Here is a 25,738-nt window from a genome sequence, read left to right on the forward strand (position 1 = left end):
TGAAATTAATGACAGCAAAAAATAATGTGAAATTGTACTTACCCAGTGAACACTAACGACGTATTCCAATGGATGCAGAACAGTATCTTATATCAACACAGAACTCACACACCAAGCGTCTGTTTATCGAGGAATGTTAGTACATGCCTTGTTTCCATACCCCAAACAAACAACTACCTTCTCCCACCGATCTACACTTCACGCGCGGTGGCACGGAAGTGACAGAAGGTGCGCTCTGCGCTGTTATATAAAGTAGTTTGGGACCATAAATTGTGTGTGTTTAGAATACATTTGAGACCAATTAAAATACGTCTTAAACTTTTTACTGATATCCTCGTGTATGCAATCATAATCTAATTGCGTGTTTGGGAATTAAGTCGACTAATGTAGTCGACGAGTGCAAGGAGTAGTGGGAGTGAAATGTTTTGCGAATGTTGTAATGTGTTTTAACGTTGTTATATCAGAGTAGCAGACTAATCATAGTTTATATAAGATTTTGTGATATAAGTGGTACATAAAACTGTCTGCAATGATCTGTAGGACATCGTATAAATTTAGGGTATCCTAACCTCCCATGTCACATGCCTTCAGGTTTAATTGTCTTGAAATGGCTTTGAATACATGGAGCAGATGGAAACAAGTCGTCCCATATCTCCGAGTAATATCAAGAAATATAAGTGGAGAATATGAAACGAGTATTTCGTCTGAAAGTAACTATGACGTTATTGTCGTTGGAGGAGGGCACGCCGGCTCCGAAGCTTCGGCGGCTGCTGCACGAATGGGTTGTCGAACGTTGCTCATAACTCATAAAATGGAAACAGTCGGTATGCATAGTTAAATATGTATTTGAAGTTGTATGCTTAAAGGCTGTTTAGTATTAAATCCACTGGAAACAAGTAGAAACTGGAAGTTGGTTTTTATGTATGTTTACAGAACATTTATACTTGTTTAACTTCAAAATCACGTTTGATGAAATGAAAAATAACCTCTTAACACGCATTTGTTACATTTTAGCGCCGTGAGATGATTGCCACGAGCAGTGGAAGCTGTGTAGCAATCTGATATTTACAGGTCATGATTATGACAGCAAAAAAACAATGAACATTCAGTTGGAGCCAAGTGACAACCACACAATGTAGTCATTCAGTCAGATACAGTAAAATAATGAACAAACACAAGACAAAATACAAATAAAGTGTGTCACTGTAATGATATACGCACTTACAAATTTAAGATGCTTCTCAACAAATATCTTCTGGACAGTAAATGCCTTTGATGAAAGGGGGGAGAAAAATTATTCCGTATGACACCTTGAAGAGAAAATATTGCAAACTGTATTGATTTTTGATCGATTGGTCCCAACCTGAGAAAATCTTGCAAATGCAAATCTAGTGGCATGCACTCTCTCAGAGACAAAACAACATATTATTTCCTGAAGATCTGTAGTATAAATATTCGCCATCTGTTGGTTACGTGGGTAATTCTGTTTGGGTAGTGTGTGAATGAATGAATGGATTTTTCTCAAAACAGTTTATAGTAGCCTATGGACTGCCATTTTAAGTCTTTACACAGCATGTTGTTGCATTTGTTGGATACTGCATTTAACAATTTTGATGTTGTCTTCAAACAACTTACACTCTAGGTTACAGATTGAAGATGAGTTATTGACATTAATAAATAACAGTGTGCTAACAGAATGCTGATGTGGATTCCATGATAGAGACTCCTCTATTTTGATAATGCAACTATTCTTGATTTATAATCAGCATCCTCCTGTTATTTGCTGCCCTTGAAAAGCTTGTTACTTTGATGTAAGACAAGTTAGTGTTTCAGTGTGTATTTGAAGTAAAATAGTTGAGCATTGTGCAGTATGTTAGAAGCAACATTGTTGACAGCATACATTAACCTCTGTTGCTAGTTACACCTAACACAGTTTAGGTTAGTCGTACGTTGTGGCCCTCGCATTTATGAACACTTCCAGTTCTTATTTTGAAGCTTTTCAATTCATATATTACCAAGCCTTATATCACAGTATTCAACTTTTCAAGACTGTGTGAACTAAATGAGACACTTCTATGGTATTGTAAATCTGTTATAATAGTTGAAGCAGAATAAGGAAAATGCAGTGACCTTAAGACTGAGCTGGACTGTGCTAACTTAGGACTAGAAAGGTTGAGAACAGAGAAACATGAAGATAACCATGAAAATAATCAGTTATTAATAATATAGGCCCCTCATGCTAATGGATAGATAAAAAGATGTACTCATTTTACCATCAGCTGATGATCATCCAGAAGAACTAGACAATCTTATTACTTTTTATGCTAACTGCTACAAGAAATCTCTCCCTAGATATAGAGATGTCACAGTGGCAGTGAGGTTTCAGAAAAGTCATAAATTGGCCATGGATTGACCTGATCAGTCAGAATGTTCAATACTTAAAGTGAATGCCTTTTTGTGAGTGAAAAATTTAACATATAGCCTACTTGTCTGGTGATTTACTTTTGAAGTATGTTTGTAGTTTGTTCTGTTTGATGTAACACTTCATGACATGTATTTACTTTTATTTATCTTTATTCATCCAAAGAGCATTTCACTGTAATATTGGAATTTTCTAGATAATACAGTGCAAATCGTAGCTCAATACATTACCTGCTTTGAGAATAGGAGAGTTGGCTTGTGAAGATAGGACAGATGTTCGACTGTGGCTTGATTAAGGAACCCTGCTAGCATTTGCCTAGGTGATTTAGGAAAACCCAAATCAAGATAGTCGAACTGAGCAACTCTTAACTTCCCAAATATGAGGTCAGCATTTTAACAGCTGTACTGCTTCAATTGGTTGGACCCTATTGTACAGTGTTTCTTGATTTACACAGTTTGTTTCAGGTAACTCTTAAAACTATATATGCATTCTTCATCACTGCACACACTAGAGACACCCACTGATGACTCTTGGAATTTGTAGATGCTGCTGTGCCCCTAGCACCAACTCCAGTGTGTTCAGAAAGCTGACCCCATGCCCACACATACTCAGCTATGCACTTCAGTCCACCTGAAAAACTGAGTAAGCATCCTAGATGATGAGTGAGATGTAGAACTCAGAAGAATGACAAGCACAGTCCAGTCAGCAATTAAAAATTACAGGAATTAATTTGTGTAGTCACAAACTTTTGTACAGTGGTAGGAGGGAATGCCACAAACAGTATACCATTTGGGATAAGGGGGTGGGGCATTTAAATGTTACTTTTAGTGGATCTTGTGGCAAAAATGTTTCCCAGTGCAAAATTAAATTACAGTAAATTTTCTGCTGAGAAGTCCCACCCATTTTTTCTTTAGAGCTACTTGTTTCTTTGTCGTATGGGATGAAAAAGTCACAGATTATTATAAATAGAATGTTAGTGATATAAAATTAATGCTTATTTTTAAATGAAGTGGGTTAAGAACAAATATTAAATGTGAGTACCTGTTCTAAATGCTGTAGAACCATATCGTGGGACGCATTGTTTTGATTGCACTCATGGACTTCCCTCCATCATAAGTCTGCAAACTGAAGAGCAAGCAGGCAGTTCCCCACCCTCTCTGTTGTACTGCTCTGTGCCACAAGAAGTAATCACATGGTGTTTCACAAAGTTTTACCAATCCTTACGAAGCACACTTTATGAAACACAGGCAATGCAGACACGCCTGGGGGTGTTTGTTTTCCACACAGTACGTTAACATGATGTGGAATACAGATATGAGTTACTAATGATATTAACACCAGAAACACATATGTATGGAATCTATGTAAATCGCTGCACCCTCTTCCACTCCGCTAGTGGAGAAATTGACTCTTAGTTATCCTGTATGGCAGCTGTAGCATTCTTCCAGGAAAGACAACTTCCTTCCAACAAGTGCAGCTTGCTTTTTATTTTACAGGCAGACTGTACCTCCCCAACATTTCTCCTATGAAAGTGGGTAAAATAACTTCATGGAGCTCATATTCATATTGTAGAGTTTTTCAGTTTATTAAGTGAGTACTTACTTGCAGTTGTTAATTGAACTATTATGTGAAAACGTTCAACAGTTGGAGGTGTCAGCTGTACATCAAACTGAAGAGCCTGACCCAAGTTCAACATGCTGTCAATATGCATTAAACAATTTCGATTTCCTTGTCTCCACTATGAATGATTTGCAATACTTATCACAGTGTGAGGGGTATCAGATGCAGTACCCCAGCTTCAGCTCTCCCAATATCTAAAGTCGAGACTTAAATTGGCTCCATTTGCAACAAAGTAGCTTACTGAAGGTATTATGAACTTCAGATATTTCAACATAAGCCAACAATGCATTACAGCAGATTACTGTTCTTGATTCGAGCGTGATCAGTCCATCTCCATCAGACCTATTTACAACCTTTTTGGAAGATACATTTTAGTGCAATCTACCAGTTGTTGTTGTTGTTATTGTTGTTGTGGTCTTCAGTTCTGAGACTGGTTTGATGCAGCTCTCCATGCTCCCAGTACCTACTGCAGCCTACATCCTTCTGAATCTGCTTAGTGTATTCATCTCTTGGTCTCCCTCGATTTTTACCCTCCACACTGCCCTCCAATACTAAGTTGGTGAGCCCTCGATATCTCAGAATATGTCCTACCAACTGATCCCTTCTTGTAGTCAAGTTGTGCCACAAGCTCCTCTTCTCCCCAATTCTATTCAATACCTCCTCATTAGTTATGTGATCTACCCATCTAATCTTCAGCATTCTTCTGTAGCACCACATTTCGAAAGCTTCTATTCTCTTCTTGTCTAAACTATTTATCGTCCACGTTTCACTTCCATACATGGCTACACTCCATACAAATACTTAGGACTTCCTGACATTTAAATCAATACTCGATGTTAACAAATTTTTCTTCTTCTTGCCATCACCAGTCTATATTTTATATCCTCTCTACTTCGACCATCATCAGTTATTTTGCTCCCCAAATAGCAAAACTCCTTTACTCCTTTACTATTTTAAGTGTCTCATTTCCTAATGTAATTCCCTCAGCATCACCCGACTTAATTCGACTACATTCCATTATCCACGCTTTGCTTTTATTGATGTTCATCTTATACCCTCCTTTCAAGACACAGTCCATTCTGTTCAGCTGCTCTTCCAAGTCCTTTGCTGTCTCTGACAGAATTACAATGTCATCGGCGAACCTCAAAGTTTTTATTTCTTCTCCATGGATTTTAATACCTACTTCGAATTTTTCTTTTGTTTCCTTCACTGCTTTCTCAATATACAGATTGAATAACATTGGGGAGAGGCTACAATCCTGTCACACTCCCTTCCCAACCACTGCTTCCCTTTCATGTCCCTCGATTCTTATAACTGCCATCTGGTTTCTGAACAAATTGTAAATAGCCTTTTGCTCCCTGTATTTTACCCCTGCCACCTTCAGAATTTGAAAGAGAGTATTCCAGTCAACATTGTCAAAAGCTTTTTCTAAGTCTACAAATGCTAGAAACGTAGGTTTGCCTTTCCTTGATCTTTCTTCTAAGGTAAGTCGTAAGGTCAGTATTGCCTCTCATGTTCCAACATTTCTACGGAATCCAAACTGATCTTCCCCGAGGTCAGCTTCTATCAGTTTTTCCGTTCGTCTGTAAAGAATTCATGTTAGTATTTTGCAGCCGTGACTTATTAAACTGATAGTTCGGTAATTTTCACATCTGTCAACACCTGCTTTCTTTGGGATTGGAATTATTATATTCTTCCTGAAGTCCGAGGGTATTTCGCCTGTCTCATACCTCTTGCTCAGCAGATGGTAGAGTTTTGTCAGGACTGGCTCTCCCAAGGCTGTCAGTAGTTCTAATGGAATGTTGTCTACTCCGGGGGCCTTGTTTCGACTCAGCCCTTTCAGTGCTCTGTCAAACTCTTCACGCAGTATCATATCTCCCATTTCATCTTGATCTACATCCTCTTCCATTTCCATAATATTGTCCTCAAGTACATCGCCCTTGTATAGACCCTCTATATACTCATTCCACCTTTCTGCTTTCCCTTCTTTGCTTAGAACTGGGTTTCCATCAAAGTTCTTGATATTCATGCAAGTGGTTCTCCTTTCTCCAAAGGTCTCTTTAATTTTCTTGTGGGTAGTATCTATCTTACCCCTAGTGAGATAAGCCTCTACATCCTTACATTTGTCCTCTAGCCATCCCTGCTTAGCCATTTTGCATTAGGGTGAAGCCTCTAGTTTTGGCCACTACCCCACTTATGGCCATCTTGATGTCAAAGGTTAATATTTAAGCTTCTCTGGAATACCAGCCAGTTCTACTATAGATTATTATAAACTTTGTGAAAGGCTCTATTCATTTGTCTACATAATCATTCTTTTGTCTGTTTTTGTTTGGAGACACCATTTTGTGAAATGACCAGTGTTGCAAAAGCTGGGTTTTGCAGAAGTTTTCTTTAAGCAACACATGACCGGTTTTTTTGTATTTTACATGTTTAAATAAAACATCATAAGAAACTTAATCTGTTCAGAGGTAAGATAAGACATTATATTTTCATTTCTTTTAAGTTTTATATTGCTCAGCCTAAAAACATGCTATCAAAAGTATGTGGCCATTAACAGATCCATATTTAGCCCTGGTTCTGTGTTATGGCCATGCATGTGGCCATAAGTGGAGACATATACGTATCCTGTTTTGGCCACTTCTAAAAACTGATACAAAAACATCAATATTAGTGTTCTGTCCTACATTACACTAGGCTAATTTTATTTAAATAGGCTTATTAAAATATTTTTGGTATTTTTATATCAATATATACCTCATTGTTAGTATTGTCTTGGCATATCATACTAATTTACCTATGCTTGTAAGATACAAAATATGCAATAGGCACTATTCAAATATGCAACATTCTTTAACTCCATCATTTATAGGAAAAATGTGTCAACCAAAGAATAAGAAGTTTCAGTATTCTCCCAGCAAAGTTAAAGATGCTCTAAAGGCTATTGATGAGGGAATGAAGGTTGCTACTGCAAGCCAAGTTGTACAAAGTTCCAAGGACAACATTAAGAAACAAAGTTTCTGGTGTATCTCCAAAAGAATCTACAGGTCACTGTGATCCACATTCTTAGGTGAACAAATTGAAAAAAAAATTGGTCGACTGGGTTTTGGACTGTTCTAGCATGGGATTTCCAGTTACTAAAGAAAATCTCTGTGCATCTGTGCAAAAACTTATTGAGAGTGCAGATATGGAAAGTTGTAAGGCTACATTTACTAACAATCGACCTGGAAAAAAGTGGTATTATGGATTTCTTAAGAGACACAAGGTTCTGCCACAAAAACATGCAGAATATGTCAATAGGGCTAGAGGTTCTGTTACAGAAGAGAAAATAAGAAACTGGTTTCACGAAGTATCCATCACTTTAAATGATATGGATGTGTTAAATGACCCAAACAGAATTTTTAATATGGATGAAACTTCTTTTTTTCTGGCTCCTAAAGGGGAATTACTCATAGGTCCTCGTGGCCATCATGTTTATGATGAGTCATGTAACTCTGACAAAGATAATGTTATTACATTGTTTGCAGTGAATGCTGCTGGAAAATTTGCTCCTCCCTTAACACTGTTCAAATATGCAAGGATTCCAGCATCATTGGTGAAAGCAGCTCCTCCAAACTGGGGCATTGGAAAAACAGAAAATGGGTGGATGACAGGTGAAAGTTTTTTTGAGTATGTAACAAATGTATTTGATCCGTTCTTGAAAGAAGCTGAAATTCCCCGGCTTGTAGTAATATTTTTAGATGGGCACTGCTCTCATTTGACGCTTCATTTGAGCAGATATTGCAGGGAAAATCAGATCATTCTAGTTGCTCTCCTTCCCAATTCTACACACATCTTGCAAACATTAGATGTAGCTGTCTTTGGACCTATGAAAAAAATGTGGAAGAAGATTGTTCAGAAATGGCGTTTTGAAAATAATGGCACTGAAATTTCAAAATCTGATGTACCTTCTGTTCTGTCACAAATTATTATAGAACCTAAAATGGTGGCAAATATTCGTGCTGGTTTCAGGGCAACTGGTCTGTTTCCATTTAATGTGAACAATGTAGATTACAGCAAGATAGTTGTTCGTAGTATACCAGCGTCAACCACAGTTCAGACAAGTGAGGAACTTCAGAGACATTTCTCATACATAGAAAAGCAGATTGATCCTGTCCTTCTAGATGAGTTCAGAGCAACCAAGAGAAGGAATAATGAGTGGGAAGGAAATCAAGAAGCATTATTACTTTTCAAGTTCTCGAGAAAAATAGCCGATGAGGTTGAAATGCATGGTGTTAATGGTAACACTGATGACATTCTTCAGATAGCATAGCGCCTCCCTCTGAAGATAATCAAACAGAGAATGTTTCACAAAACACAGACAGACTTAATCCTTCATCCATTCAAAATGTTAATAATATTGACATATCTTCAACACGCAGCAGCATTTTACAGAATTCAGATATTCCTTCAACACCCACCAACAGTCTTATTCCTGCAGATATATCAACAACCCCCAACAGTATTTCACGTAGTTCAGGTACTCCAACATCCAACCACAGTCCATCTTCAGTGCGTATCCAAGTGACACCACCAAAATCATTAGCAACAGTTTTTGAAAGTGTCATCACTTGGCCAGAACCCAAACAACGAGGCACAAAGAGAAAGAAAGAACATACACCCACTGTTGTGACTAGTGACAAGTGGGTGGAATATCATGAACTGAAGGAAAAAGAGAAGCAGGAGAAGGAGCAGGAAAAAAGGAAGAGAAAAGTTATGAAGGAGTTAAAATCCAAAGAGCAGCACTTGGCATTATCTCACGTAAAAAGGGGAAGACAAGAGTTAAGCGATAGGCCAACAGGTTTTTCCGAGGAAGAAAAATGGACGGTCAGTGGAAGCAGTTTAGATGACTACGTAGGAGGAGATGAAGATGAAATACCAGAAAATGTGAAACTATCTTCGAGTGAGAATTTGAAAGTAGGGGACTTTATTTTGGTAAAATTTAGTTTAACAGGAAATAGAAGAACAAGACCAGCAATTTTAAAGTATGTATCTGTAATTTTGAAAGTGCTTTCTGACTCTGAATATGAAATTCAGCGCCAAAAAAGTTCGAATGTTCAGAAAACTTGTTTCAAATACATTGAAAATGATGTTTCGACTATAACGGATGAAGATATTATAGGAAAACTGCCAGATCCAGTCTTGATGCAAGAAGGACGTTCATTAAAAACAAAGTTCCCTGGTTCCATTGATACTCGTGAGAAATAAACTTGTCTGGAAGTTGATTTAATAATTACTGGGACAATACTTTGCCTAATGATTTTTTTTCTCTGTTCATTCGGTTTCTGTACCTTTTACCTATTTGATGTATGTTTGTTGTCTTATAGACTTGTATAAAGCACAAATTACCTTCTGGCTCATGGACTGACAATTATTTTAGCTATAGTTTTATTATAATATGAAGTGGCCATAAGTGGGGAAACAACTGGCCATAGGTAGGGTTAACATGGCCAAAACTGGGGAAATGCGCCATTTATTTTTCAATATTTTTTTCTGCTTTTGTTATACAACTTAGAATATTTGTTTTTACATGGTTGTAATGTGTAGACTTTGAAGCAATAGATACGATTTTTTGAAGTAATTTGTATACTCTCTTCCTATACTAAAAATATGATGTATCTCGAATTGCCCTTAATGTGGCTATAACTGGGGCCTCGACCCTACCTGTCGAGATCATTTTTGAGACATTTGTATTCCTTTTTGCCTGCTTCATTTACTGCATTTTTATATTTTCTCCTTTCATCAATTAAATTCAATATTTCTTCTGTTACCCAAGGGTTTCTACTAGCCGTCGTCTTTTTACCTATTTGATCCTCTGCTGCCTTCACTATTTCATCCCTCAAAGCTACCCATTCTTCTTCTACTGTATTTCTTTCCCCAATTCCTGTCAATTGTTCCCTTATGCTCTCCCTGAAACTCTGTACAACCTCTGGTTTAGTCAGTTTATCCAGGTCCCATCTCCTTAAATTCCCACCTTTTTGCAGTTTCTTCAGTTTTAATCTACAGTTAATAACCAATAGATTGTGGTCAGAGTCCACATCTGCCCCTGGAAATGTCTTACAATTTAAAACCTGGTTCCTAAATCTCTGTCTTACATTATATAATCTATCTGATACCTTTTAGTATCTCCAGCGTTCTTCCATGTATACAACCTTCTTTCATGATTCTTAAACCAAGTGTTAGCTATGATTAAGTTACCAGTAGCACAATTAATGCTGAGAGAGTGCTGTAACTTTTTTGTCATTCATTAATTCATCAGCAAGTGACTACGCCACAGTTATGCACCTTTACAATAAGCTGTCAACTGCAGAGAGCTGCAGAGTGCCACATGTACCAATCCAGTCACTTTTCCACCATCATTACATAGGTCACTGACATCATCACACTTTTGAATTACACACTTCTCAGCCATTGTTTATGGGTGTGTATTTTACATAAATGCCCACTTAACAACTGCAGTTTACTTTCTTAAAACTGAAAATAACTCCACTATATAAACACAGCCCAGTGAATTTATTTTTTCCACTCACATAAGGAAACTGGAGAGAATTTGTCAGGGAGGTGCAGTCTGTCTGTCTGTACTTGTGGCAGATGATGTCGGCTTTCCTGGAAAAACACTACAACTGTCATAATGGATGACAAGGCTCAATTTTACATCTAGCAGTGTAGGTCTTTGAGCAGAAATTTCTATAGGATTTGTCCATATGTGTTTATTGCATTATTATTATTATTAGTAACTAATATCTGTATTCCACATTGTGTTAATACTCTTTGTGGAAAAGAAACAACCTGCCTAGGTGTCTGCACACTGTATTGCCAGTGGTCCATAATGTGGGATGCGGATTAGGGTAGGACAGGGAAGGAAGTCAGCCATGCCCTTTCAAAGAAACCATCCTGGCATTTGCCTGGAGTGATTTAGGGATATCTTGGAAAACCTAAATCAGGATGGCCGGACACGGGATTGAATCGTTGTCCTTCCGAATGCTAGTCCAGTGGGCTAACCACTGTGCCACCTCATTTGGTTGAAATGCCCTGTAGTTGCTTCTTATGATGCAGTGGAGTAGATAGTGTGGGCAATCACCTGCTAGCTCTTCAGTTTGCAGACCTACAAAGGAGATAATCCCATGATCACAATCCAGCAACCATCTTCCTTCACACTTCTAACCCCCACTTCTCTCTTCCACCATATTACACCATTAGAACACAATTTACCCTTTAATATGGCTCTACTGTACTTAGATGTGGTATGCACTTGTAAAATTTGTTATTAACCTCTTCATTAAAAATAAACTTTAATTGTATAACATTAAAACACTGAATTTCTTCGTCACACACAATATGGAAATTATTATTCCTGGAGAAAAAAGCATTTGGCTCTTTTTGGAAATTTTATGTAATATATTTTTGTACTGAGAAGTATTTTAACTAAAAGCCACAGTTTTCGAGTTATTAAAGAAAGACGTAAAAAAAGGAAGCCTTAAATGCCCCCCACTCCCATGGTCACACCTCATGAGTCAGGATTTTTAGTATTTGGGTCATTCCATGTCAAGTGGCCTAAATTTAGACAAGCTCCCCATTCGACCATCTCCAATTTTGATGAAATTTTTGCAAGATTTACGTATAGTCCTTACATGAAGCAGTGCCAAATTAGAGCTTCATAAGTAGTATGGTGGGACCACTAGCCACCTTTTTGTAAAGGCTCGTTTTTTGACATTGCGACTGAAATGAATAAATGATTAACTTTGTTTTACTATTTTCAGTACATAAAATGCCTGTCATGCTGAAACTTTGTGATCCCGTTCAACTTTTTTTGGTACAATAGCTTAGTTGTAGTACAGAAGGTCAACTATGGTAAATTCTTCATAGTGTGCTATCAACGTGGCCCATAAATCTTGTCATACCAAATAAACTTACATTTATATTACATTAAAAAATACATCTACCTGTTGTACGCTTTATGGTACCCAAGCCAAATATTTCAGTTCTTATTAATTCATTTCATTTGCTGAAATTTGTTACCAATAGCAATTACAGTTGATCCTAACAAACTATAATGTCGACCCATTCTTTTTGCTGATGGAGCTGGACTGGCAGAAATAATGTGTTGGTTTGGAATCCAATAAGCATCCTGCCTAGCTGGCCAATAGAATGACTGTGCAGGTCCATTGGGGTGCATGAAACTGATTGAAACGTCATTTTCTTCTTCTGAACCTTCAAACACATTACCAATCCACCATTTTCCATCATGTATACAGGCAACGTATTGGCCCAGATGTAAGGCTGTAATATTTCTGAATGAAAGTGTTGCTTGACTTTTGTCAACCTTTGCCACAAAAAATTTGTATAATTGGATACTCGTCAAATAGAAACTTGCTTTTCATTTAATGGCACAAAATGGTAATTCTCTCTTGTTCCTGATACTGTGCAGTCATTTTTGAATCTTGCTTCCTGCTCAGTTTTTAATGTTTCAGTTTCTTCTTTTGAAACAAAAATGAATTGGATTCCTCTGATATTCTTTGTACAGTATTTAAACAAATCAGTTGGTGTCAAAATCTGGTCCTCAGTTGGTCTTTGAAGGCTTGCTCTTGCTGCCAGGTGCTTTACAGTTCCTCCAATTCCATCACATGGAGATTTTCCATGGCTTGTAGCAAGAAAGTTCCATTCAGTGAGATTCCAAAGTCATTTTGATGGTGGCAGAGATTCAGAAAATTTTTAAAGTTTTTGTACTGCGCTGCTGACCCATCACTGAAGTAGTAAAAGTGTGTGATTTTTCCAAGGAGACACTTTAGATCTTCTATTAATTTCACTATGAAAGCATGTACAGTGATTGCATCATGTTTCAGGCTGTTGCTTATTATACGGTAGCTTTCTAAGTTATTTCTGAAGTGCACAACAAATGGGTGTAAAGTTGTTTGGCTGTTATTCCAGTGAAAACCTAGAGCTGCATCCTGGACAATGATAGAATAATTTTCAGTGAAGTCCATTAATATGATCAGTTCAGTTGACTTACTCCTTTCTTTTATGCATTTTAGGTGCTTGCTCTGGTGCTTTGCAACATAATGATGAGTGGAAAGTTTGTCAATTTTTGAAATCAGATCTTCAATAAAATCCTCGGTGGTCATCTGCTTGGTTTCCAATGTATCTCTATCAGTGTGCACCCACTGGTTGAACTCAATGGTATCACCTGGATCACTGTCTTCAAAGCTACTTTCTAGAACCTGTTCCAGTCTTTGGATTCCAAATCGCACACTGTTTTAGCAATCAGACTCTTATAATCTTCTTTAATTAGAGTGCTTGTAAGCATCAGTTTCACATTTTGGTGTAAAGTTGAAACACAAACTGAGTGGGTTCCTGCAGCACCCACAGTGATGCACAATTTTGGCCTCAATTCGCAGAATTTGGAAAATCCAATTTCAGGCCCATGCTGAAGTCGATATGCAGCAAACATTTCTTTCAAATTATTCAGAAGAAGGTATTTTTGCATCAAAACTTTCTTTCCATCTATTCTAATTGATACACAGTCTTCTTCACCTGGACAAATTCGGCTAAATTCTTCATTCTGAAAAAATGTTACCACTCTTTCTTTTACGGCATCTGGAATCTTCCTGCCATACTTGTTCTTTGGCAGAGCTAATACACCATTTTCTGCCTGTAACTTCCTAGCTGCTTTTACTGTCCTCTCTGAAACAGCAAATTCTTGCATTGTCTCTTTTATAATCCAGCTTTGTGGTACTATAGTCAGTATTTGCAATTTTTCAGGCTGCCTTGACAATTGCAACTTCTCTCCCAATTCTTTAATTGGCTGCTTGTAATCTTCACAATCAGTACGTCTTGCTTGTACTAGGTATTTGAAGATCTGGTGGGGCGAATCCTCCAGCAGCAGCAATGTTATTCACAGTTGTCTCTTGAGCTTCACTTCTTTTTCGTTTTGTGTAACATTTCACTTCCCTTTCTGATACTCTCTGAAATTTTAGAGGGGAGACCCCAAAAGCAGTTAGACTTGAATCGATTGATACTTCTGATATGCTTCATCTTCTGACTGGTTTGAAGTTGACTGTGATTTTTCTGCTTTCTTTGCTAAAAATTGTTTTCTGCAGGTTTGACAGATCTTCTGACCAGGTTTCACATTGCTCTTAGTCACAGATTGCAATTATTTTGCTGTTTCCATATTGACAATCCTTAAACCCTTTTTAACAGAATGGTTCTTTGCACCAAAAGGATTACAACAAGATCTCTGTAAAAAGTCGTATTTGTCTACAAGTATTGCTTTGTGATGAAAGCATATATGTGTATTTTCAGTAATACATATCTCACTTCTTTGGTTTATTAATTTCTGTTGGTCTGCTGAAAATTCTTTGATTGGAATGAAGCCTTGTTGATGTGTGTATGTTTTCAGATGACATGCAGAATTATCTGCAAGGCCAGTGATACACAGTACTGAAACCTCGTTGATATCCATTACACTACAATTAAATTTATGCTTCTAATTGCCGTTTGTTTCAATATTAGATAAAGTAGAAGTGGTGTATATTTCCAACTGAAAAATATTAAACAATCATAGATAATGGGAACTTCCTTGAGAATACAACAGAAAAAAATTAAATAACCTGATACACATTTCTAAAGAGTCACCCTTACCTTGAAATAATTTTTACTTACCGAAAAAAGATGTTTATCCAGTAATGACAACACACTTTACATGATTTAAAAAGGCACACTCTACATCTGAACACTGTCCGCCCCCGGTAGCTGAGTGGTCAACGTGACAGACTGTCAACCCAAAGGGCCCAGGTTCGATTCCCGGCTGGGTCGGAGATTTTCTCCGCTCAGGGACTGGGTGTTGTGTTGTCCTAATCATCATCATTTCATCCCCATCGACGCGCAGGTCGCCGAAGTGGCGTCAAATCGAAAGACCTGCACCAGGCGAACGGTCTACCCTACGGGAGGCCCTAGCCACACGACATTTACATTTATTTATCTGAACACTCTTCACTACACAACAGTGTGCTTCAGACTGATTGTTGAAGCATGTTACCAAACTCCATTGTTGACACTAAACTGACCCGTCTCCTAAATAAAAACAACTTTATCTGATCAGACAAGGTGAGCGCAGATAAGTCGGTTATTATGTAAGCAATCTGGATGCCACTTGCAGAGCTTTATGACATGCTGGCAGGCTGCAGATAACTAAAGTATTAGCTTCAGAAAGTTACTCTTTCAGTAGATACAAGGCAATGAAGTATAGCCAAAATTTGGTATTACAAGATTTATGAGCCACTTGGATAGCACACTATTTACCATAGTTTGACCTTTTGTACTACAACTTAGCTATTGTACCCAAAAAGTTGAACAGGATCACAAAGTTTCAGCACAACAGGTCTCTTAGATCCTGAGCAATGGTGAAACAAAGTTGATCATTTATTCATTTCAGTCGCAATGTCAAAAAACGAGCCTTAACGAAAAGTTGGCTAGAGGCCCCACCTTACTACTTATGAAGCTGTAATTTGGCAGTGCTTCATGTAAGGTCTATACGTATATCCAGTAAAAATTTCATCGAAATTGGAGATGGTTGAATGGGGACCCTTAGGCCACTTGACGTGAAATGACCCATTTTGTTCATATCACTCCCTTATACTGCTGTACAAAAATTTGCAACTGCATGAAATTGTTCTGCTATTCAACTTTTCGTTATTCTTTGTTGACTGGGCTAAAATTACTGTCATGCATTTTACATCTTGACACATGATTTACTTGCGATAATAGTGAACCATGGTCATGTATTGAAATGCAGTAGGGTGTTGTAGGTATCCCCTTTCAATACCAGCCACTACTCTGAGTTGCCTTAAGCACAGTAATCTGTGTGCGATAGAAAATGCTGCTTTGAGTTTTGTCTGTATTTCCTTGATAAATGTTAGTCCAAACTGGCTCTTTTTTCCTCAGTTATGCATCAAACTATTAGTGAAATAATCTTTTCCCTGATGTGCACCACAGATGGGTAGATGTGCTCACTTGGTGCAATAAGGACGTCCAATTTTTTAAATAGCTCTTTACAATGAACCTGTCTGCTGCTTCTGGTTTTTATTCTTATGGCCCTTTTCTGCAATTTAAAAACCGTGTCCATGTTTTGCATCTCTGATCCTCAGAAAGGAGTCCTGTAGCTGAGACTTGAGTGTACATAGGCGTTGTGCTGTATATCATTACAAGACATTGGCTGTTATGAACTGAAACTAAAACTCTAAGAGGACAACATGCTGATGACATTCTTTTTGCCAGTATCTTTGTGTGCTCATTCCACATTAGCTGACAATAAATATTCATCCTCAAAAATTTGTTTGTTATACAGTTTATAGTTTCATCACCTACACTTAATATGACAAGAGTTGTTTCCCATTTTTATGCTGCAGTGCATACTGTTTGTTTTCTTTATATTCAACAGAAATTTATTACATCCTGCCAAATCATAAACATACGTGAAGTGTTATTTCCTTTCTGTAATATGAATTCTTGTGCTTTATCAGCAATTATGAAATTACTGCTGTCCTCCATGTCTTATACTGTCTGGAAAGTCATTGATATATATGTATTAAGAACGGAATTAGGCCCAATACACTACTAGGAGAACATCTATGATTTACCACCAAGAGATGTGTGAACACTCTCTACATTTTGTATCCTGTTTTCCAGGTAAAACTGGAATATCGTGTTTGATATTCCTCTTACACCTAGCGCTTCTAGCTTATTTTACAGTATTTTATGATCAGCAGTGCCAAAAGCCTTAGACAAGTCTAAATACATGTTTGCAGCATAGTTATCCATGTTAAGAGCTTCAAGTACCACGTTTGTGACCTCTGTAATGGCCAACATTGTGCTCCCCCCCCCCCCCCCCCCCACTTGTTTGTTAAAAAGGTTGTGTTTGTTCATGTAACTTATTAGTCTGTCTTTAAGGAGTGATGATGTGTCAGTAATAGAGGTGGCCAATAAAGACAATCAGACATCTAAAAAAGATAATGCATTAATAATATTATGAAAGGGGCAGATTGCTACTCACCGTAAAGATGACACGCTGAGTTGCAGACAGGCATGATGAAAAGACTGTTACATATTAGCTTGGGTGGCCAAAGCCATCTTCACAAAAGATAAGTGCACACACATTCACACAAGCAAGCACGCCTTGCACACATGACCACTACCTCCAGCCAGACTGCAACAGAAACGTGTTGAATGGAAGAAACGTGGGGAGTTATGTATCAGTACATCTTTTTCTTCGAGCTATTTCGTAATGCTGGAACACAGTATGTGCTCCAAAGTCCCCCGTAAATTGATGTCAGTTACATGGATCTACAATTCATCGAGTACTTCTATCTCCTTTCATGTGGTTTGGTATGACCTTTACAACATTCAAACCTTCACCTACAGATCTTCCTTTGAGCTTCCTGTCACCTATTATTGGTAAAAATTGTGCCGTTTCCTCAACATATCCCAAATAAAATCTAATATGTATAGAATCTGGACCAGAAGACTTACATTTATTAAGTGACAAGTTGTATTGCTGCTTCCAAATTACTCGTGTTAGCAGCCGTTCTTGATTTGAATTCTAGAATATTTTCTGCTTCATCTTTTGTGTAAGAATTTCAGAAAGCTGTGTTTAATAACTCTAGTGTTGAGTAATTCCACTTAAGTATCATTCGTAACATTACCATTGCCATCATATCTTGCTGCTGATGTACTTTACATATGACCAGAAGCTCTTTGAATTTTCTACCAGATTTTGAGACAGAGTTTTGCTGTGGAATTTTTTGAAAGCCTTTTCAAGTTGGTGTGTCCTAATGAGGAGAGGTCCCTAGGGGTGCGATCGAAATTTTGAAACCAGATACATGATTATGTTGGTTAAGGTCCCAGGTATCACAGCTTGCAGCCATTCATTGTGGTGGTCCCTTGTTTGTGAGTAACTCATGGAAAAAAAGAGACTGGAATTTTGCTACATATTCTAGAGCATTAACAATGATCATAGTACACAGAGCAGAATTGTGGTGTAGTGGTTAGTGTGCATACTTCATGTACAGAAGGTTGTGGGTTCAAATCTCATCAGGTGCTTTAAAATTTTTTATTTTCAAATCTTTATCAGAATGAATTTTTATCATTTTTTTCAATTAATTGGTTTAAATGTATTTGTTTAAAATTTCTAATCCTTTGTCACTTGATTGTAATCATCGTATTAACAATTTTGTTTGCTCTTATGTGGGTGTGCTGAAAAGTAATGCCGCCAGATTTTTATGTGAAAACTGTTAAAGTTTTTTAAATAAAGTAAACATTGTTAACATACTACATCTTTATTCTTCGTGTCTGCTTATATAGAGCCCTCTGGCACTAGAGAGCTCTGAATTGTAGTGTGTAACATGATGTGTAATGTAACTATGGCAGTGCATGTGAAACAGAATGCTGTAATCAAGTTTCGAATTTGAAGAGTTCATCCACACTTGGCGTACCCTCTCCCTCATCATGACAATGCTGGATCACACTGAGCACTGCATTAGCCCGACACTTGACTTCAGTCTCATCGAACATTCTCCATACATCCCAACTTGGCTCCATTCGATTTTCTGTTTCCAAAACTTAAAAGAACACCTTTGAGGACTTCACTTTGATAGTGACAGAGTGGTGCAAGCAGAGGCGAGGTTGTGGCTACCTCAGCGAAGTCAAACATTCTACAGGGATATTATCAACAACTGGTCTCTCATTGGGAGGAGTGTGTTCGTCATCAGGGTGATGATGTTGAGAAATAATCATGTCGACATGAAGAATAAAGATGAAAAATGTTAATAAAGATTGTTTTATTTAAAAATCTATAAGAATTTTCACATAAAAACTCGGAGGCATTACCTTTGCAACATGCCCTTGTATTTTGTCATGAAAAAAGAATGTTGAGATTGTGATTGTGATTTAATTTTTTTATTTATCATATTACTTAAATGTTTACAACCACCAATCTGTTGATGTTGGTTAACTCCAAAAGACAAAATAATCTATTTATAATGGCTGTGCAGTTGTGTCAAAAATGTATGTTTTGTTACTATGTGATGTACTGGGTGATCAAAAAGTCAGTACAAATTTGAAAACTGAATAAATCATGGAATAATGTAGAAAGAGAGGTACAAATTGACACACATGCTTGAAATGACATGGGGTTTTATTAGAACAAAAAAAATACAATAGTTCAAAAAATGTCCGACAGATGGCGCTTCATCTGATCAGAATAGCAATAATTAGCATAACAAAGTAAGACAAAGCAAAGATGATGTTCTTTACAGGAAATACTCAATATGTCCACCATCATTCCTCAACAATAGCTCTAGTCGAGCAATAATGTTGTGAACAGCACTGTAAAGTATGTTCGGAGTTATGGTGAGACATTGGCGTCGGATGTTGTCTTTCAGCATCCATAGAGATGTCAGTCGATCACCATACACTTGCGACTTCAGGTAACCCCAAAGCCAATAATCGCACGGACTTAGGTCTGGGGACCTGGGAGGCCAAGCATGATGGAAGTGGCGGCTGAGCACATGATCATCACCAAACGACGCGCACAAGAGATCTTTAACGCGTCTAGCAATATGGGGTGGAGCGCCATCCTGCATAAACATCGTACGTTCCAGCAGGTGTTTATCAGCCAGGCTGGGGATGATGCGGTTCTGTAGCGTATCGGCACACGTCTCACCCGTCACGGTAGCAGTTACAAAACCAGAATCACGCATTTCCTCGAAGGAAAAAGGCCCGATAACCGTAGATGTGGTAAATTCAACCCATACCGTGACTTTCTCATCGTGCAATGGAGTTTACACAACAGTTCTAGGATTTTCGGTAGCCCAAATTCTGCAGTTGTGGGTATTGACAGACCCTCGGAGCATGAAATGAGCTTCGTCAGTCCACAACACGTTACTCAACCAATCGTCATCATCCGCCATCTTTTGAAATGCCCACATCGCAAATGCCCTCCGCTTCACTAAATCGCCAGGTAACAGTTCATGATGCCGATGGATTTTGTACGGATAGCATCGGAGGGTACGCCTCAGTGCCAACCAAACAGTAGTGTATGGAATACTGGTGCGACCTGCGACTGCACGAGCGCTGACTTCCCCGTGCGTAGACAAACCCACTACAGTCTCCATTTCTTCCTGAACTGCCTCAGCAGTATTACGCCTTGTGCTCGGTCGGCCACTATGGGGTCTATCGTCTAAACAACCCGTGGCTTCGAACTTTGAAATCATTCTCGCCACAGCTGCATTTGTCAATGGACCTTTACCCATTCGAATCCCCTTCCTATGGCGATAGGATCGTAACGCTGAACTTCCCCATCCTGATAATACAGCTTCACTAAAAGTGCCTTTTTAGGTAATGTCAACATGCTGCGACTGCTGGCACATCTGATTCTCTCTCTCATTACAGCTCCTTTTATACACGATTGTCATGCACAGTCACTGACGTTTTGCTGTCCAGCGCCATCTCTCGGACATTTTGTGAACTTTTTTTTTCCTTCCCTAATAAAACGCCATGTCATTCCAAGCATGTGTGTCAATTTTTACCTCTCTATCTACATTATTCCGAGGTTTATTAAGTTTTCAAATTTATACTGAGTTTTTGATCACAAGAGTTTGGATAGTGATCATCATACGAACATTTGATTGTTATACAATAATTTAAACCATAAATTATTGTTGCACTATGTACAAAATAAAGCAAATGAATATTTGAATGAAAGAAGGAATTATAAATAAAACAAAATTAAGGCAACACGAGGAATAGAAATAATGAATGAATAATACAGACGAAAATATAAAATGGTAAAATGGAAGATATTAAATTAATGTTAATACATAAGAATAAATAAAATCACATGCACAGAGATTCCAAATGAAAAAAGAATGACTGGAAGACAAAATAACAGCAAATGAACTAGATAATATGATGATTAAAATGACATGACAAAGGATTAGAAATTGTATAAAAAGTAACTTAACAAAAATAATGATCCAAAGTCATTTCGATAAAGATTTGAAAATAAATAAAAATAATAAAAAAAAGACATTTAAACTATCTGACATGATTTGAACCTACAACCTTCCATAAGTCAGGAACGTACCTTAACAACTACGCTGCAGTGCTGCTCTGTGAGCTTTCATCATTATTAAAGCTCTAGAATGTCACCCAAAATTCTGATTTTTTTTTTTTTTTTTTTCATCAATTATTCACAAACAAGGGCACCAGGGTGAATTGTTGAAGGATGTGATATCTTGGACCCTAACCTGCATCACCTTACATTTTGTTTCAAAAAGTGAATCCCACATCTGGTGACCTCCCCTTGTAAGTTTTGGGCAGCTGTAACCGGTCATTAATCTTGGAGATTTTGCTTTCTTGTAATTCTGGCATTTAACACACTAAAGACTACCAGAGATGAGAAACGAAATTTTCACAAGAATTATCGAGTAACAGTAGCATTTCATACATACATTCACACATCATGTTCTGTAAATGAAGGAGAGTTTCCAGGGACATGAAATGAATTTAGATAAACATTAAAAAGCAAAGGCAATCATTGTGAGTTACTTCTGTAAGTAGACTAATAAAATCTTATGACTGGTGCTCAATCACTCTTGCTAATAATTATGAGAATTACTTCTAGCTTACTTTTCATTCATTCATCATGCCCGATACGTCCGTTTAATCTTTTCAGGTATGTGGAATAAGTACATTATTAGGCAGAAGTAGGCACTCCAGACTACTGTTGTAAAGAATACTATACTTGGATCAGAATAACATTCTGATTGGCAGTTGAGCATGGAGGGGGAGAATGTTGTCAATTCGCCACTATGTGCAAGCACAAACAGCTCTGGTAGCAGCAGCTGTGCAGTTCCATACTGGGTACATTCCTATTTCATCATTTTCCTAAGCAATGTCACAGTTTCGCACATCTGCTAAAAGAAACATGCTATAGGGAGAAATAAACCATATAAGAACAAGGCACAAGAATTACATTGCAGACTGCAATTGTCATCTGCAGCTGACTGGTAACTGCCAACTGAGGTTGCAGAGCTATACAATAACTGTGCGCAGGACAGAAGGTGTGACCAAATTCGTGCTCTGGTTGTTGTTATTACGGTTGTGGTTTAGGAAACAACTAGCTTTGATCACTTTGTTATTCCAATCCAGGCATAGTAAGAGATTGTGTCTAATGCTTATCTATTCTTCTGAGAATCAAAGGAATTATGTTGATAGCTACTTTATATATGTATATTAGGTGTAAATCAGCTTTTTTGTGGTGAAAAGCTACTGCTCTTTGCCTCACATATACAACTCCAGTTTTTATTGAATACTTCAAACAAAGCAAGATCTGTGAATGCAAACATTAAAGTTGTGAGCTGTACATTCTTGAGTCCAAATATTCTAATAGGAGTGACAACTAGGCATACTTTCACGTTGCTTTATAGTAGCTGGTGATTTTCAGTTTCTTGCCTGATAGCTGTCGGTAAAGTGTTGTAGAATTTTGCACCAGAATATGAAGTTAACTGTGAACCCTAGTTACACTTAGTATATGCACAGTTGTGACAACATCGCTTCACTATACAGTTGACACAAATGTTTCATGGGCCAGTGGTGGCTCATTGATAGCTCGGGAACAGAACCCATGAAGGAAGCAAACTCACCATGCAAGTCCACCTGCAGGAAACAGAGAGACTGAACCCATGTAGAGATGAGCACGTGAAGAACTCTAGTGTGCATCTGGCATAGACAACTAACAGCTAAGCTCTTGGCACAACACACAGCACAGTACACTAGGTAAAGTCCGCGACGGTTCAACTCTGAGTAAGCACTGGTCCTTCTGGCCTACTACCACCCACATGTAAATCCCTCAGCAGGTCTGTCCATGGTATGTGTTGCGTCCACCCTCCATGACAGGTTTCCACACTGTCCCACTGCACTACACATGCCAGCTCATCTGCCTCCGCCATGATGTCCATTGGTGGGGATACAATAATAGTCTGTATGGTAATTATTTTTACATCTAGTATTGTGGTTGCGAATTAATTCACTCTTGTTATTACTCACAAATATTGTATGGTGTATGTATATTGGCACCTAATTGTGAGAATCCCTAGGTCCCTGAAGAGATTCTGCAAGCTGTTCTGTTATCAACTTCACAAAATATTCTTACTGCACATTATTGTGAAATAAATAGTGTTTTGACCATTGCTGCATTGCTCAAGAAGATGGTACTCGGTGAAACCATGCTGACAATCCCAGCTGTAAGGCAGTACAGTGAGATAGAAATAAGTGCAAGGCAGGCATAAGTGTGCTTTTGTGGTTAAGTTGTGCACCTGCTCATGCCACCTCACTTTACAACCCAAGTGAATGCTTAGAAACTTGTCACATGGAGTTGCAAACCATAAGTGCCCATCAGTATCTGCGCTGCAGATAGACCGTCATTTAATTCAGGTAACCGGTTGAAAATACATATTACTGTAAGATATGGAAGATAAAGCATGATACATAGAATTCTGGACTACACAAATTTCATCAACAGCCACACAAATCAGGTGAAAGTCATGACTGAGAGAGAATTTTATATATTTTTGGTTAGCATGCTGATGAGAACCAGGACAAAAAATTGTCTATTGTAAAGTCGCTGACATTGTCGATGAAACAAGTCAAACAGTGTCCATAATGCAAGAAGGCTTTTTTCAATATCTCTTTAAATAAATTCCAGAAAGAAAACACACACAAACATGTAAAATGAAAATACATGTATCAGAATAATATTAAAACAAAATGGGTCATTATAGTGTGCCAACAAGAAAAAGGTTGCTTGATTGAAAATCGAGCAATTATAAATTTAAATATTGCTTTTAATAAAAGGTTTGTTTTGTGTGCATGCATCTGTTGGCACATGTGCAGAGGTAAAGTAAATGTTTTGCAAAGCTTGGTGCATTTTATATTTTTTGCAGGAGAAATGTCATGTAACCCATCATTTGGTGGTATTGGGAAAGGACATTTGATGAAGGAAATAGATGCATTGGATGGAATCTGTGGCCGCATGTGTGACCTGTCTGGTATCCAGTACAAGGTAAGCCATATCAGTCATTATTAAATGCATGCTATCACTGTAGAGAAAAAGGAGAAAGAAAATGAACGTACACTGAGCCATAATATTATGACCCCCTGCTTAATAACATGATGTTCATTATTGGATTACAGCAGCAGCAGTGTGTGGTAGGGATTCAATAAGTAGATTTATGGAGTTATGTGGCATCAGATGTCTGCAAGCTTGGTTACAAAATTCATGTAAATAATGGGCTGGTGATGTGTGGATGCAGACCTGGCAGCCAATAACAGGCCAGTGTGTTCCATCAGGTTCAGATTGGTTGAAATTCGTGGCCAAGACATCTACATGAGTTCATAATCATGCCTTTCAAACCACTATCCGCAATTCTGGGCTTGTGCCATGGACAGTTATCCTGTTGGAAAATGCCACTGTTGGAGAAAAGATCAAGCATGAAGCAGGTGTCCGCAATAATGTTGCTCTAGTCCATAGTTGTCATGCTGCTTTCAATTACTACCACAGGTCCCACAGAAGTCGAGGTGAATGTCCTCCAAAGCATAATACTGCCCCATCAGCCTACATCCATGGTACATTGCATGTTTCAAGAAGCCACCTGTTTTGCAGAACAGAGCAGGAAAACTTCCAACTTCCACATTCTGTGATGAGACATGGACATCCAGTATCATGTCACGTACCCATAGTTTCAGTGGCCTTTATCACACTCCACAGATGCTCGTGAGAGTATCACGCGAAGAGCTATTGGAATTTGTCATTTTCGATACACTTGTTTTCGGGCACCGTGGCGTAACAGTCTACCCTTTGTCAAAGTTTATGTAATCAATTTCTCCTTTTGCAGCGTGTATCATCATATGAAAGATCCCATTGGTCTCTGCTCCTCTCATATATTCTCCTTATTGCTTCATGTGTTCATAAAGTCAGCCAGTGCCTTCCAGTCTTGTGGGAAGCAGTCATGGTTTTCTGACTCATTAGTGTATATTAATGTGTGTTCTTGTTACATTGTATTACTGTTACCTGATTCTGATCAGTGATCCCAATCAGCAATGATAATTAAAGCATTGTCTTAACAGTAGCTGAGATAATTTACATGTACATTAAAGTATGAACAGCTGTGCAGCACAATGTGAAGCATGCATAAAATTATTTCTCAGTAGAGAGAATTAGTTATTCCACTTCTTGGTGGGAAAACCATCCAGTATGAGGCATTAAAAGAAACATTACATGAGATGGACATCAACTATGCCGTCGAAAAACAAAAAATATTTTAGAAATTAGAAATGATGGGAAAGGCAGTTGATGAGTAGATATAAGGGAAGAGATAATTAGGAGTTGAAATAAATGTTCCATTTTTAAATTTCTTTGTAGTAGTACTAGTAATGGAAGATTATAAATCCATTGATCATCTTAACATTAATAACACTAGTTAACAAATTTAAACTTTTTTCTGCATCTGGTTTGTAAATTGGTGGATGTAACTAATTTTGAGGTGCTGAGTACACTGGTGAAATTAGATTTTCCCCTGTGATGTCACATTTCCTAGATACACAGCA

General features: G+C 37.9%; 2 protein-coding genes across 9 annotated transcripts in view; one reads left to right on the forward strand and one right to left on the reverse strand.

Annotated features, from left to right (window-relative positions):
* Positions 1-230, reverse strand: part of LOC126462885 (protein-tyrosine sulfotransferase-like) — a 970,604-nt gene extending 970,374 nt beyond the window's left edge. For all 5 annotated transcript variants that reach the window (XM_050096112.1, XM_050096111.1, XM_050096113.1 and 2 more), the window contains exon 1: positions 43-230. The gene's annotated coding sequence lies outside the window, so the exon portion shown is untranslated. The remainder of the gene's footprint in view (positions 1-42) is intronic.
* Positions 203-25,738, forward strand: part of LOC126462823 (protein MTO1 homolog, mitochondrial) — a 125,849-nt gene continuing 100,313 nt past the window's right edge. For 2 of the 4 annotated variants that reach the window (XM_050096101.1, XM_050096105.1), the window contains exons 1-2: positions 379-824; positions 24,076-24,194. In XM_050096101.1, the coding sequence (XP_049952058.1) occupies positions 575-824; positions 24,076-24,194 (369 nt within the window). In that variant the 5' untranslated portion in view covers positions 379-574. Of the gene's footprint in view, positions 229-375; positions 825-24,075; positions 24,195-25,738 lie in introns of those variants that run through there. The other 2 variants (XM_050096104.1, XM_050096103.1) reach the window with 2 other exon arrangements.

This window comes from Schistocerca serialis, chromosome 1 (genome assembly GCF_023864345.2).
Source record: "Schistocerca serialis cubense isolate TAMUIC-IGC-003099 chromosome 1, iqSchSeri2.2, whole genome shotgun sequence".
Classification (NCBI taxonomy): domain Eukaryota; kingdom Metazoa; phylum Arthropoda; class Insecta; order Orthoptera; family Acrididae; genus Schistocerca; species Schistocerca serialis.